The 15,682-nt window shown below is 36.5% G+C and overlaps 1 protein-coding gene across 2 annotated transcripts in view; it reads right to left on the reverse strand.

Moving 5' to 3' along the window:
* Nucleotides 1-15,682, reverse strand: part of FGFR1OP2 (FGFR1 oncogene partner 2) — a 33,823-nt gene that overhangs the window by 15,373 nt on the left and 2,768 nt on the right. For both annotated transcript variants that reach the window (XM_074194198.1, XM_074194199.1), the window contains exons 2-3: nucleotides 7,444-7,580; nucleotides 3,412-3,529 (exon numbers count right to left, since the gene is read on the reverse strand). In XM_074194198.1, the coding sequence (XP_074050299.1) occupies nucleotides 3,412-3,529; nucleotides 7,444-7,578 (253 nt within the window). In that variant the 5' untranslated portion in view covers nucleotides 7,579-7,580. The remainder of the gene's footprint in view (nucleotides 1-3,411; nucleotides 3,530-7,443; nucleotides 7,581-15,682) is intronic.

Here is a 15,682-nt window from a genome sequence, read left to right on the forward strand (position 1 = left end):
CCCGCCTGCAACCACCACATAAAGTCCTCCAAGACTTACCACATGCTTTGCTAACCCCTAACATTGTCATCTGGAGTGCTGCAGATCCTTAACACTGCCAGGCCTTTCAATCTGTCCTAGAACTGAAGTGTTTTTAATATTCTGCTCATCTACTTATCTACTCTGTGTTCTTTTGGGAACAGGGGCTATTGAACTAGTTCTTATCAAAATGAGTGGCATTAAGTAAGCACTTAATAAATTTTTTTGTTATTAATTCATCACTTCACTTTGCATTGATTCAATCAGATCTCCTGTTTCTTTGAGTTTCTTATATTGAGTCTTTCTAGGATACTTCTCCACCAATCCTTTCTTAATGGAAACCTACAGCTGTTTCCAGTTCTTTGGCAACACAAAGAAGGCTATGACTGTTTTCATACTGCTAATAGTGTGGATTTCATAAGATTTAGAACTGTGGGGGCACCTTGAAAGTCCTGTAGTCATGTGATGGAAAATGCCATCCATATCTAGAGAAACAACTTTTGGTCTGAATGCAGACCAAAGCAGACTATGTTTACTTTTTACAATTTGTTTTTTGTTTGTTTTCATCCTTTTGTTCTGATTCTTCTTCCAGTTTGATTGATGTGGTATGTTTAACATAATTGTATATCTATAACCTATATCTGAATACTTGCTGTCCTGGGGAGGAAGAAAGAAGAGAGAAAAACATAGAACTCAAAATTTTAACAACAAAAAAAAATGATGAAGCCTATCTTTATAGGTAATTGGAAAAAAAGTGAGTCAGAAACCCTTATTTTCAGATAAAGAAAATGCAGTGACAGTCACAAAGAAAGGAAACAGTGGGTCCTTTGACTCCCAAATCAAGTGCTAATGCTACTTTTTAGTTTCCTTGATCTCTCAAAGACATCTGATTTATTCTCCTCTGGGTATCTATATTAACTTTGATAATTTTCCTTCTCCTTTTCTGACCGAGGCTTTGCTGATTCCATATTCTTTTCTCACCCTTCAAGTGTAGGGGTTACCTAGGATTCTGTTCAGGGTCCTATACTAGCTTCTCTATACACCATCCCTTTGGGATCTCATAGCTTCAAATATGAACTCTATGCAACAGTTCCAAATCTCTAATATTTCCCCCAGAGTTAAAAAAGTTCTACATTTTCAACCTGATGTTAGGACCTCATACTTATTATGTCTAAAATCAAATTCACAATCTTCCCCCCTCCCCCCAAACATGAACCCTCTTCTAACTTCTCTTTTAAGGGAAATGTCATCATCTTGGTCTAATAGTCTTGGAGTCATCTTTGACTCTTCTACCCTGCAAATCTCTTTTACATCTGGTACTGACCACTCTCTTAATACCCTTCTATGTCACTGATGACTAAGTTATGAAAGTATGAGAGTGATATGCTCAGAAGTGTGCTTCAACAATACCCCTTTAGCATGAGTGACTTAGATTACCTAGAGGGAGGGAGTGACTTGAGATAGAAAGATCAAGTAGAAGGTTTTTCTTTTATGTTCTAGGGAAGAACTGATGAAGGCCTAAACAAGAGTAAGTGGATGCAAGTGATGTTGTGGAAGTAAATCAATGAAAGGATATATCTGGTGAAGGAGAATGAGGAGTAAAGGATGACTCTGAGGTTGTGAATCTGAATGCCTGGAAGAACAGTAGTTTCCTTATTCAAAATAGAGATATTTGGAAGGAGACAGGTTTTGGGAGAAAGATAATAAGTTCTGTTTTGGATATGCTGAGTTTGAGATGCCTACAGTACATTCAGTTCAAAATATCCAGATATTGTGGAATTGGAGCTCAGGAGAAGAGACCAGGGCCAGAAAGGCAGATCTGGAAATCATTTGCTCAGAGAGGATAACTTAACTCATGGAAACTGATGAGATCACCAAGAGAATATAAAGAGGAGGGGTGGCAAGGTGGCGCAGTGGAGTCAGAAGTACCTGAGTTCAAATCCAAACCTCAAACACTTAATAATGACCTAGCTGTTTGGCCTTGGGCAAGCCACTTAACCCTATTGCCTTGCAAAAACTTAAAAAAAAAAAGAAAGAATATAGAGAGGAGAGAAGGAAGACCAAGTCATATCTTGTGGTACACTCATTTTCAAGATGAGATTAGGAATGATATCCAGCAAAGTAGAATGAGGAAGTGTCAGATAGGTAGGAAGAGAACCAAGAATAACTAGTTTTATGAAAAGCCAGAGGAAAGGCTATCTAGGAGGACAATATGGTGAACAGTGTCAAATGTTATAGAGAGGTCAAGAAGGATGATGAGGACTAAAGAAAGGCCATCAGATTTTGGCAATAACAATATAACTTTTTTACCTTTGGAGAAAACAATTTTAGCTGAGTGATGGGGTCAGAAGTCAAACTGTAAGGGTCTGAAAAGTTACACTACATGAATGTGATGGAATTCTTTTGTATTATAAGAAATGATGAAAAAAATCATTTCAGAAAAACCTGGGAAAATCCATATGAACTGATACAAATTAAGTGAACAGAACTGGCAGAAAAATTTATATAGAAAAAGCAAACTTATAAAAATAATCAATGATTCACCACAATTTCAAAGAACTCTTGTTGAAAAAATGCTATCCATTCCAGATACAGAAATGATGGACTCACAGTGCAGAATGAAGTATATTTTTTTCTCTTTCATTGCCTTTTTTCTTACAGAACATGAATAATGTGGAAATGCATTGTGTATAAACTTCATATATATACAAAATAGGTATTTTAATTCCTGCTTTCACAAGGGAAGGGGAAAGGAGAGGAGGGAAAAATGATTGAGAGAGGAAGTATGTAAGAGATGAGATTCTTATTCAGACAGATTGAACAACATGGCCACTAAATTCCCTTCTAACTCTAAAATTATATGATACTGTAAAATGATGCAAAGCAGAATATACTCTATTCTATAACCATAAGGGGGAAATGAAGGGTAACAAATGGACAAAGAATCTTGATGTAGACTTAAGAGTGACAAAAATATCATGACATGTAATGTATGGAAATTAATGTCTTTATATAAATTTTGACTTATAATAAATCACTTCAAAAATTTACTGATATGCTGGATTTAAATGCAGGTCCTTCTGAGGCAGTGCTCTATCCACTGTGCCACCAAGGTGCCCCTGGTTTATTTTATTTTATTATTATTATTATTTTTTGGTTTTTGCAAGGCAAATGGGGTTAAGTGGCTTGCCCAGGGCCACATAGCAGGGTAATTATTAAGTGTCTGAGACCAGATTTGAACCCAGGTACTCCTGACTCCAGGGCCGGTGCTTTATCTATTACACCACTTAGCCACCCCCCCTGATTTATTTTAAAGTCAAAATACAATCCATTCTCACAGCCGCTGAAAAGACTTCACTCTTAATTTATCATAATTAAAGCATTTTAAATTACCTTTATTTTCTTGTTGCAGTTCTCTGATTTGTCTGTTTTCTTGCTGAATTCCCATAACTAATGTAGATCGTGGTCGGTGTCTTGCAACCTCATTAAGTTCTTGAATTTCTTCTTGATACTAATTGTAAAGATTGAAAAAGAAAATAATCTCATAAAAATATTCATTCTATTTTAAATAATTGGAACAATTTTTTGTGTCAGTTACTAGTTCTTTACTGACATGGGGAACTCCTATGGAATTTCCCTTCTCTCCATTAACGTAATTTAACAATTTATTCATAATTTATAGAAAGCTGCCTGGTGTGCTGAGAGGTTAATTCCCTTGCCCACTGTCCTAAGACTATAATATGTTTTTGAAAGCAAGACTAGATAGAACTCAGGTCTATGAGAGGTAAACATTAGCCTTCTTTCTACTATGGCACAGCGTCTCTGTGAATATTCCTATAATACATGAAAATGAGGCAACATAAGCTCAGTTTTATTTTTATATAATTTGTATTAATAATCTGAAAAATTAATCAGTCATTTTTACCTTCAGTTCACTGAACTGTTTGTAGTATAGAACTTATATCACTAACTAGCATTAAGTTGAGTAGGTAGGGAAATGTATTAACTGTTTCAGATAATTACAGTAACAAATTGTAAACATTCATCTGTTCCAAAAATTCCAGTTTGTTATACTTATCTGATTCTATATATTCTTGAAAAGCTAGCTGTGTATGTATGGTAAATTTCTGAAAAGTAAGTTGTATTTTATTATTGACTTGCCTTAGGAAATCAGAATGACATTCCTGAAGAAAACAGTCTCCATAGCTTTGAAATTAAAACTTTTGACCCATAAGTATATTAGGAAGTTTGCTACTTGTATATTTTGCAGCACTTTTTCAACTATGACATCTATGTCTATTACTACAAAGAAAAAATTTCCAAGTCTAATGGTCCCAATTTCTAGAAACTGCTCCTGGAACTTTGATTTGGTAAGATACTATTAGCAAAGCTGGGCTGCAAAATTTCACGTTCGCAGTATACAGTTTGACTTTACATGGTATTAAAATCTGAAAATCTCAATCTTGGAAGCTTGAGAATTTGTAAAGTGAGGATTTACTTCTTTTATAATTCTATCACCAGGAAATTGAGTAAAATTTTTAAAAAAGAGCTATTTCTCAAATGACAATCAAAGAATACAAATAAGCAGTGTACAGAGGAAGAAATTAAAACTATAAAAATGCTCTAAATCACTAATAATCAAAGAAAATCAATTTAGTACAACTGAGATACCATCTCATACCCATCAGACTGGCTAAGATGATAGAAAAAGGAAAATGACAAATGCAGCAGGAGAGATGGTATAAAAGGTATACTCAAACACTGTTGGTGGAGTGGTGCCAAGCACTCTGGAGAACAATTTCAAACTATGCCTGAAGAGATATAAACTGTGCATACCCTTTAATCCAGCAAAACTACAACTAGATCTATACACAAAGAGATCAAAGGAAAAGGAAAAGGACCCATATGTACAAAAATATAAAAACTGCTTCTTTTATGATGGCAAAGAATTGGAAACTGAGGGGAATATGCATCAACTGCTTAATGGCTGAACAAATTATGGTATGCAGATGTGAAGGAATATTATTGTGTTGCAAAATTGAAGGAGATAAGATCAGAAAAACTTGGGAAGACTTATTAAATTTCTAATTTAATGCAGAAGAAAATAAGTGGAACCAGAAAAAAATTTACAAAGAAACAGTAAGACTGAAAAGATAATCAATTATGAAAGACTTAACAACTCTGAGCAATGCAATTCTAGAGAACTCAGGATGAAAAATATTCCACTTATAGAGAACTAGTAGATGCAAGAGTGCAAACTGAAACGTATTTTTTTCTCATTTATATTTTTCTTGCTTTAATTCTCACTCCATACCCCCCAAACATGGCTAATGCGTGAAAATGTTTTCGATGACTTCATATATATATATATAAAGGATATTTTGGGGGCAGCTAGATGGGTCAGTGGATAGAGTGCCAAGTCTGAAGTCAGGAAAACCTGAGTTCAAATCTGGCCGTAGACATTTAATTGCTATGTGAAACTAGGCAAGTAGCTTGTTTCAGTTTTCTTACATGTAAAATGAGCTGAAGAAGAAAATGACAAACCACTCCATTATCTTTGCCAAGAAAACATGCTAAAAGAGGTCATGAAGAGTCAAGACATAGCTGAACAACAATAAAAACCTTTTTGCCTCTTAATGGGAGGGGCAGAGAAAGGAAAAATAAAAATAAAATTTAAAAAAGAAAGAACATTCTATAACTTTGGAATTCTGTGAACTGGAGCTGCTTAAGATTAAGAATACTGAAAGTACATTAAACAGTATTCAGGGGCCCTCAGAAGAAAAAGGATATGGAGGTTTTGACCTATATTTCGGAGTTTCATAGTCAAGGCTAAGCTAGGCATCTCCTACCAATGTAAACCACTCCATTATCAACCATATTCTCAATTCTTACTGGGGCTCCTTCCCACCTCAAACTGCCAAGGAAGAGTATGTATTAACATGGGGGGGTGATATGTCTCTGGTATTTGAGGCTGGAATTCCATAGATTTTAAGCAGGTTTTCATGGATTGGCCTGGGAACCCAACTACAATGTTTCCATGGGAAAATATACTCCTTATAATTTACAAATGAACCTGTTGTATAAGACTGTCTTTTATCTATATGGATATACAGAGAAGGTAAAGAACTTCACTCAGGACAAAAGAATAACTACTAGGAAACATATTAGAATACTGACCCTGGAGTATGTACCTGAAAACTTTCTAGCACTGGAAATATTATAATCCGAGCACATTGCTAGTTGGCTAGTTGTAAATATCTTATTTATCCACTGTGCTACCAAGCCACCCCCTGTAAATATCTTATTTAAAACATGACAAAATGTGTATATATATTAACATTTTGACTACATTCTGTTTTAATGCTAATGGTCCTAAAGAATTCATGTCTTACCTAGAGAGGACTATCACAATGAAAAATTATAGCAGTTCTTTTTTCTAATAGTGCATTTTTATTTATTACAGAAATGTACTTCTATGCAAAACTATTAATAAAATGAATTATCTGGTCACTTTGTCATAAGCAATACCCATTTCTTATACTTTTTTAAAGGCATTCCAGTAGGGACAAAATGTATTAGTTCTCGGGGGCGGCAAGGTAGCATAGTGGAAAAAGCACTGGCCCTGGAGTCAGGAGTACCTGGGTTCAAATCTGGTCTCAGACACTTAATAATTACCTAGCTGTGTGGCCTTGGGCAAGCCACTTAACCCCATTTGCCTTGCAAAAACTAAAAAAAAAAAAAAAAACCCCAAAAGAAAAACAAACAAAAATGTATTAGCTCTTCAAATTATAAAAGCATGTGGTTATAATAAGAGGTAATATAGCAGGAGACCTAGTAGAAAGACCTTTGGAGGCAGAGGATTTTAGTTCACATACTGTGTCTATGAAGATGACTACCTGTGTAAACCTGGGGAAGGGAAGTCACTTAACCTCACTCCACTTCAGCTTCCTCTTCTGTAAAATGAGGGGTTTGAATTAGATAGCTTTGAAGGTCACTTAGCAGCTTTAGCTATTTGACCCTATGAACTTCATTTGGCAGAAAAATATTATTATAAGAAAAAAAAGATGAGACTATTTGTACTCAAATATGTTAAAAGTAAACATAAACATTAAATGCTATAAACTACATGTGCCAATGTTTAAAGTTGATCTTAATTTAAAATGTCAAATTACTTTTAAGTTCTAGGACTGCTAAGAATGATTTTTACATTTACAATAAAGTTTTATTGTGTTTAAAAATGTAAAAGCCATTCTTAGTCCACAGGCCCTGGAGATGATTCTCTAGTAGTAGTAATAATAGTTTGCCCATTCATACATCTAGAGAATTACTGGTGCAAATAGGTACTATCTAAACACAAAAAAAGCTCAAGACACATCTAAAATAAATGTTTACTTTTATTACATAGAAATAAAAAGATATACAAACCTGTTTCATTGCTTCTACTCGCTTGTTGAGAGCAGTAGTTTGTTCAATCAGAGATTCTGCTGCATTGTCATGGTCTCTTAAACGTTCAACAAGTGCCTTAGCATCTGCAAGAGCTTTTTCAATTGTGCAGCTCATTTCTGTAGGATTGGGAATAACAGTAAAAAAAAAAAAATTAAGCTTGTGTTCAAAAGTTGCTATACTACCTTACATACAGTAACATGAAGTTTATTTCCATTTTTTTGTTGACATTCAGTTACAGGGTCTAAAATACTATATCAGCATAGTTCATTCTATAGGAAAAAAGTCATCTCCATGTGATTTATGATTTTTCTTATTGTATTTTAAACAATTGAAGATATATATACACACACGTTTGATATGTGTATTTATGTGTGTGTGTGTGTGTGTGTGTGTAGAAATTTTGAAGAACAGGAATATGATTGAAGAGAAATACAAAAAGGAAAAATATGAACGAACAACCAGAAAGGTCTAAATAAGGACAAATGACTCCCAGTTTATTCTATTCACCTGTCTTTTAAAATCTTTAGATACTTCAATTCTCATCTCAAGTGCTACTTGTTTCTTGTAGTCTTGATTTATCCTCCACCCCCCAATATTTGTGCTCTCCCACTAAAATTTATTTTTTATTTACTTACTTGTGTAAATACTATATTTTTATTCAGGGACTGCCCCTCAAACTCCTCCAGCCCTCTACTTCCCCTTAAGCCTTTTTAAAAATATTTAATATTTATTTATTCTCATTTTGTACAAATTTTTTTTATACATTAATAAAATATTCTTGTTTAAGAGTAAAGAAAATACCCCTCCCCCCCAAAAATATAGACTCACTTGAGCGATAAAGGGGAGAGGAAAAAAAATTAAAATTAAAAAAATAATAGTAATAATTGTAGGTATGACCAGGTGGCGCAGTGGACGGAGCACCAGCCCTGGAGTCCTAAGTACCCAAACCCACATCCAGCCCCGTACACCCAACAATCACCCAGCTGTGTGACATGCAAGCCACCCGAACCCCACTGCCCTGAAAAAACTAAAAAAAGAAAAAGAAACCAAAATAAAATAGTAATAATAGTAGGGGTGGCTAGGTGGTGGACAGAGCACCGGCCCCTGAGCCAGGAGCACCGGGATCCAAATCTGGCCTCAGACACCCAACGATCACCCTGCTATGTGGCCCCAGGTGGGCCACCCAGCCCCATTTGCCCTGCACCCCCCACCAAAATAATAATAATAAAAAATGTGCTTGAGTCTTTCTTCCAACACCAACAACTCTGTCATGAGTGGGTCATATTCTTTATAAGTCCATTGCAAACATTACTTCCATATTTTTCCACTGTTGCCATTGCTGATCACAACTCCCTCCTTTCTTATTTCTCCACTACCATGTACTATATTTTTCTCTCTCCTTTCACTCTGACTCTGCTGTAGGGTAGCTGAGTGGAGCAGCAGACAGATCCCTGGCCCCGGGGCCCAGAGGCCCTGAACCCCAATACCACCCATTAGGCCCAGCATCCACCTGGCCCCATGGTCCCAGACAGGCCATCTAATCCCAGCCCCTTGCAAGAAGTAAAAAAGAAAATGTGTTATATCTGACCACTCTCCCCCCCTGTGGTCCATCCTCTCCTCCATCACTCACGTCCCCCCCTTCCCCCGTCCCCCACTTCTCCTTCTTACTCCAGGTGTCTATACCCTATTGAGTATATATGCTGTTTCCTCTCCTAGCCACCTCTGATGAGAGCAAAGATTCCCTCATTCCCCCTTGCCTTCCCCCCCTTCCATATCATTGCAGTAGCTCATTTATTACAATATTTATTATAATAAAGAAAAATCTTATTATATGAAATATCTTGGCCTATTCCCCCTCTCCTTTTTCTTTCTCCCATTACATTTCCCTTTTTTCTATTGACTTAATTTTTACTCCATATTTTATTTCTGAATTCAGCTTTCTCCTGTGCTTCAACTATATAAGCTCCCTCTACCTGCTCTATTCACTGAGAAGGTTCATATGAGTATTATCAGTGTCATTTTTCTATGCAGGAATACATGCAGTTCATCATCATTAAGTCCCTCATTATTTTCCCCTTCTCCTCCACTCCCTATGCTTCACCTGAGTCCTGTATCTGAAGATCAAACCTTCTCTTCAGTTCTGGCCATTCCAACAGGAACATTTGAAATTCCCCTGGTTCATTGAAAGTCCATCTTTTTCCCCTGGAAGAGGACATTCATTTTTGCTGGGTAGTTGATTCTCGGTTGCATTCTAAGCTCTTTTGCCTTCTGGTATATTATATTCCAAGCCCTATGAGCTTCCAATGTAGTTGCTGCTAAGTCCTGTGTGATCCTGACTGCAGCTCCATGACATTTGAACTGTGTCCATCTGGCCACTTGTAATATTTTCTCTTTGACTTGGGAGTTCTGGAACTTGGCTATAATATTCCTAGGGGTTGGTTTTTTGGGATCTCTTTCTCAGGGGGAATCAGTGGATTCTCTCCATTTCTATTTTGCCCTCTGCTTCTAGGATATCAGGGCAATTTTCCTGTAGTAATTGTTTGAAAATGATGTCAAGGTTCTTTTCCTGATCATGACTTTCAAGTATTCCAATAATTTTTAAATTATCTTTCCTAAGTCTGTTTTCCATATCAGTTGTTTTTTTCAATGAGATATTTCACATTTTCTTCTAATTTTTCATTTTTTTTTGTTTTGAAGTATTGATTCCTGATTTCTGGTAAATTCATCAATCTCCCTGAATTCTATTCTTTGTCTGAAGGATTTGTTCTCCTCAGAGAGTTTTCTTATCTCTTTTTTCCATCTGGCCAATTTTGCTTTTTAAAGCATTCTTCTCCTCAATAACTTTTTTGAACTGTTTTATCCATTTGACCTAAGCTAGTTTTTAGCATGCTATTTTCTTCAGCATTTTTTTGGATTTCCTTGACTAGGCTGCTGACTTCATTTTCATGTTTCTCCTGCATCTCTCTCTCCTTTCTTTTCCCAGTTTTTCTTCTAACTCTCTCATTTGATTTTCAAAGTCTTTTTTGAGCTCTGTCATAGCCTAAGCCCAATTTCTATTTTTTACTGGAGTCTTTAGATGCAGGAGCTTGTGCTTCCTCATCTTCAGATTGAGTATATTGATCCTTCTTGGGATCATAGATAATGTATTTCTCAATGGTGTTTCTCTTGTTTCTCTGCTTGCTCATTTTCCCAGCCTAAGCCTGTTTTGGGGGTGCTTCCTGAGCTTTTGGGACACTCCCACAAGGGTCTCAGTGTGTGAGGGTTAGGGTCAACCCCTCTGCCACGGGGCTCAGGTCGGGGGTGGCCCTGCTGTTCTATGGGGGGTCCTGGACTGCGATCAGGATCTGAATGTGGTCAGAGCCCTAGAGTCCTGTTCCAGGGGCAGAGGACAGAGCTTGGCAGTCTCTCTCTCTTCACTCCCCTCCCTAGGTTCAATGGACTCATGCCCTGGGGGTTCCGGCTTACCGGCTCTGCCTGCTTCTGTTTCCTGGATCTGGAATGCTGTGGCCAAGCTGCTCTCTGTGTGTGCTCTGAGGGCTGAGGTTCACATGCTCGCTCTGGAAGAGGTACCACGGCTGTTCCCCCAATCTGTGCCCAGTGCTCCCTGGGGCGTAGGTCAGGAAACTGCCCCCGCTGCTGTGAGCTGCGGCTCCCAGCACCCTGGGGCTGCCTCTGGGAGGCTGAAGTTCTTTCGCTTTTGGTGGGCCACCCCTCTAACCCCGGGGAGCAGAGCCTTTCTGCTCCCTTGAGTAGGAGAACTGCCTCATTGGGTCCCTCTGTGGGTTCTGTCTCTCGAAAGTTTAGTTAGAGTCCTTAGTTTCAAAGATTTATGAGAGAGTGCCTAGGACAGGATCCACTCTTGTCACCATCTTCCCCTTAAGCCTTTTAAGACAGAGACTGTTTCTTTAGTATTTCTTAAATCTCAATGTCTTGTATATAAAGTACTCAATAAGTATTTGAGTTATAACTAGTTGTATAGGTAAATCCAAGGAAAGACAATATGCAATTAGATGCTAAAAGCTGTATTGTAAATGTTGATAAGGGTTGAAGACTAGAGAAACATAAGATTAGTTAGAATAGTCTCTGAAATCTTTACTGTAAGCTGCAGTCAGGATTCTGACACAAGCAGCATCAAGCATAAGATGTTGCAAATCAACCTCTCAAAGCCTCCAAGTAGCTCTCTAAATTGCAGAGCAGTTGCAGTTTGCATTAGGAGGAGAAATTTTCTTGTTGGGACTTCCCTATAACAGTTTATTGATGGGTCTAGTTAAAAAGATTGGGCTTGGGGCAGCTAGGTGGCACAATGGATAGAACACTGGCCCTGGAATCAGGAGTACCTGAGTTCAAATCCGGCCTCAGCCACTTAATAATTACCTAGTTGTGTGGCCTTGGGCAAGCCACTTAACCCCATTGCCTTGCAAAAAACTAAAGATTGGGCTTGACTCTAGCAGGTACCCTAGGAATGTAGATCTCCTTACTTCTGAGTTACCCATAGAGGTCCTACCAGTCAAGCATCGGAGAGAGGCTGCAATTCCTATAGGTTTTTGGTACTCCAATGACTAGCAAGTGAAACCACTGGCCAATTTTTAGCTCTGTTTAGTTAGAAAGTTATAATATAGTAATAACAACAACAACAACAATAATAGATTTCCAGGGCTGGTGCTCTATCTACTGTGCCACCTAGCTGCCCCCCCCTCCTGCAGGAACTTTGCATTTATTTTAGAAGTCAAGTGGATATGGTTTTTTATTGCTCTTATAATATATTGCTTATATTATAGTTGTATTATTTTCCAATCTAGACTCTAATCTCAAGGATAGGGAACATGGTTTATTTATTTTTTTGAAGTTTATAAGAAAGTTAGCAGTATTCTGTACATATTAGATATCCAATAGATATTTGATGAATGGATTTTGGATAGGAAAATTTACTGTGACTTAAATTAATCAACAAATAGTCATCATAAACACACTTCTCTGGCCAATATTATGTTGAGTGGTGAGTAATAAAATGTATCTGATAAAAAAAAACCATGCTAATACTAAAAGGAACTGTAGATTACAATATACTAAATTTCGAAAACTGGCTTTAGGTGGGCAGTTTTAGAAAAATTAAGAAAAACATTTCAAGCCAAATGTTTACTACTTGGAGATTTCTGAGAATGACTTTTCTGTCTAAATTTAATGGGTTCTCAGTATACCCTATAAAAACTCTTAAACCCCAAGAGCGAGACTAGCTAATTTTAGTCAGATCAGACACTCTGTGACCCTATTTGGGATTTTTGTGGCAAAGATACTAGAATAGCTTGCCAATTCCTTCTCCAGCTCAATTTATAATGAAACTAAAGCAAACAGGGTTAAGCTACATGCCCAGGGTCACACAGATATTAAGTGACTGAGAGCAGATTTGAACTCATGAAGAAGAGTTTCTTGGCTCCAGACCAGATACCCTATCCACTATGTCACCTAACTGCTTGTAATTTTCTAAATAGGGTTTACTACTTTAGTCCCTTAACCTCTGTATTAGATCAGGCTAGCTCTCCCCAGTAAAAAGGAAAAGCAAAGTAAAATTTTCAAGACCATCTTTCCCTAAGGTATTTGCCCAATAGTTTTTTCACTAAAACCCTATACTAGTGTCTGACATGTATACAGCTGCTTTAAAGTTGGCAAAGAGTTTTGTGAACATTTTCTCATCTGATCAACCATAATTTTTTTTATTATGTTTTTAAAGCAGCCAAAGAAAGCAAGCAGTATTATAGGAAGGTGAACAAAAGGAAAAGGGGATATTAAATTTAATATCTTCCTAAAATAAATTATATAATAGAAGTTTTATTTTATATATCTTTTTAAATTTCTATATTTAAATATTTATTGATTCAATAAATAGAAAATTTTAGTTAAAAAAGGAAATGTTGATGAATTTTTTGAATGAATGTCTTTATGTCTAATAATTATATAATCTACTAAATTTGTTGGCAATTATTTTTTTTGAGTTCATTCTTTTAATTTTAGGTTTTATTTGAGTTTTACAATTTTCCCCAATCTTGCTTCCCTCCCCCCACCCCCTCTTGCTTGTTTCAAGAGTTCCCCTTCAAAGTTTACATATAAAATGCCACAATCAAAACCCAGAATAAAATTTTAGATAACTGTTCTTCCTTTGAAATTTATATAACAACAAATGCCAACACAGAAAGAAGGGGATTTGTGGTACTGTATACTACAAAATAATAAAAATTTCAAACCCCTTTTCTTAGGGTTTGAACTTAGGGAAGTTCTTAGGGAAGAGAACTAGAGTATTTAATAACTTTATCTGAGTAATTTAATGCTTCAGAAAAAAATGCTTAGAGAGGTACATACCACTTGCATATTCACTTCCTGTAAATGAAACCACAAAACATTAAAGTACTGTATGTTGTTTTTTCATCAATATAAGTTACTCCTTCCACCAATATAAATCAGCAACTAGTCTGAAATTTATAATCTTACAGAGTTAACTGGGACACTGAGAAGTGAAATGACTAAAAAAAGAGTCACAGATATAACTAGTCAGAAGCTGGGTTTGAAGCTAAAGCTTTTATACTCCAAGGTTGGTCTCTAGTTTCACCTTTACACTGTCTCTTTTTAAAAAATAAAATATATTTGCCTTGCTTAGAATTAAACAATATTATTTCAAAACAAATCATTAGGGGGAAAAGACTTTCATAAACTCACAAGCCTCTATTTGTCCCCCAATTTAAAGTTATAATTGTCTCAATTTAACTGTTTATCTTAACTAATTATTGGGAATCTAGTTCTAGACCTCTCTCTAAAATGTATGAATTGGATAATGATCATTGTCTGGAAGGGATGTGGGAAATCTGGGACACTATTACACTGTTGGTGGAGCTGTGAACTCATCCAACCCTTCTGGAGAGCTATTTGGAACTATGCCCAAAGGGCAACAAAAATGTGCATACCCTTTGACACAGCAATACCACTACTGGGTCTATACCCTGAAGAGATGAGGAAAAAGGGTAAAAACATTACTTGTACAAAAAATATTTATAGCAGCCCTGTTTGTGGTGGCAAAGAATTGGAAATCCAGTAAATGTCCTTCAGTTGGGGAATGGTTTAGCAAACTGTGGTATATGTATGTCATGGAACACTATTGTTCTATTAGAAACCAGGAGGGACGGGATTTCAGGGAAACCTGGAGGGATTTGCATGAACTGATGCTGAGTGAGATGAGCAGAACCAGAAAAACACTATACACCCTAACAGCAACATGGGAGTGATGTTCAACCTTGAAGGACTTGCTCATTCCATCAGCGTAACAACTGGGAACAATTTTTGGCTGTCTGCAAAGGAGAGTACCATCTGTATCCAGATAAGGAGCTGTGGAGTTTGAACAAAGTACAAGGACTATTCCCTTTAATTCGGGAAAAAAAAAAAACCCCAGATGTCTTATGGTTTGATCTGGTTACCTCTGAGAATTCTGTTCTCTTTAAGGATATGATTTCTCTCTCATCACATCCAATTTGAATCAAGGTACAACATGGAACCAAAGTAAAGACTGACGGAGTGCTATCTGTGGGGTGGGGGTGGGGGGAGGGAAGCAAGATAGGGGGAAAACTGTAAAACTCAAATAATATCTTTAATAAAAATTTTAAAAAAATAAAGTGTATGAATTAAAAATTTTTTATACAGAAAAAAGATAAAAAGTTTTTCCTTTTTTTGTATGAGCCACATTGTCTCTCATCTACCTTAAAGTTTAAAGATATGCACAAAGACATTTTTGGCAGAGGCGTCAGTACATTCTGTTTCTGATAAAAGAACACACCGCCCACCCTCAGTAGTAGTTGCTAGCTGCTTAGTTTTCCTATTTGATTAAGAATCTGAAGAGAAGTCATCATTTCTTTATTGAATCCACTGTTCATTAGAGAGAAAAACAGTAAATATTGGTCTGTTTAGAAGTAATGTATCAGCAACTAGTTAAGATTTAAAACTCTTCAGTATGTTATTTAAAAATTCTCTAAAGAAAATCAGAAATCATAAACTTCTAGAGAATTGTGCCCTTCTTATTTAACTTTTTAATCTCTCTTAAAATCTAGCATATCACCTTGCAAATGGCAGGCACTTAATTTTTGTTCAATGAATTTAACCACTGAACTTCTTCCCCAGTGCATAAAAAGCCCAGGAAGGAGAAAGCCCAGGAAGGAGAAATATCAGAACAATTTACAAT

This window comes from Macrotis lagotis, chromosome 7 (assembly GCF_037893015.1).
Source record: "Macrotis lagotis isolate mMagLag1 chromosome 7, bilby.v1.9.chrom.fasta, whole genome shotgun sequence".
Taxonomy (NCBI): domain Eukaryota; kingdom Metazoa; phylum Chordata; class Mammalia; order Peramelemorphia; family Peramelidae; genus Macrotis; species Macrotis lagotis.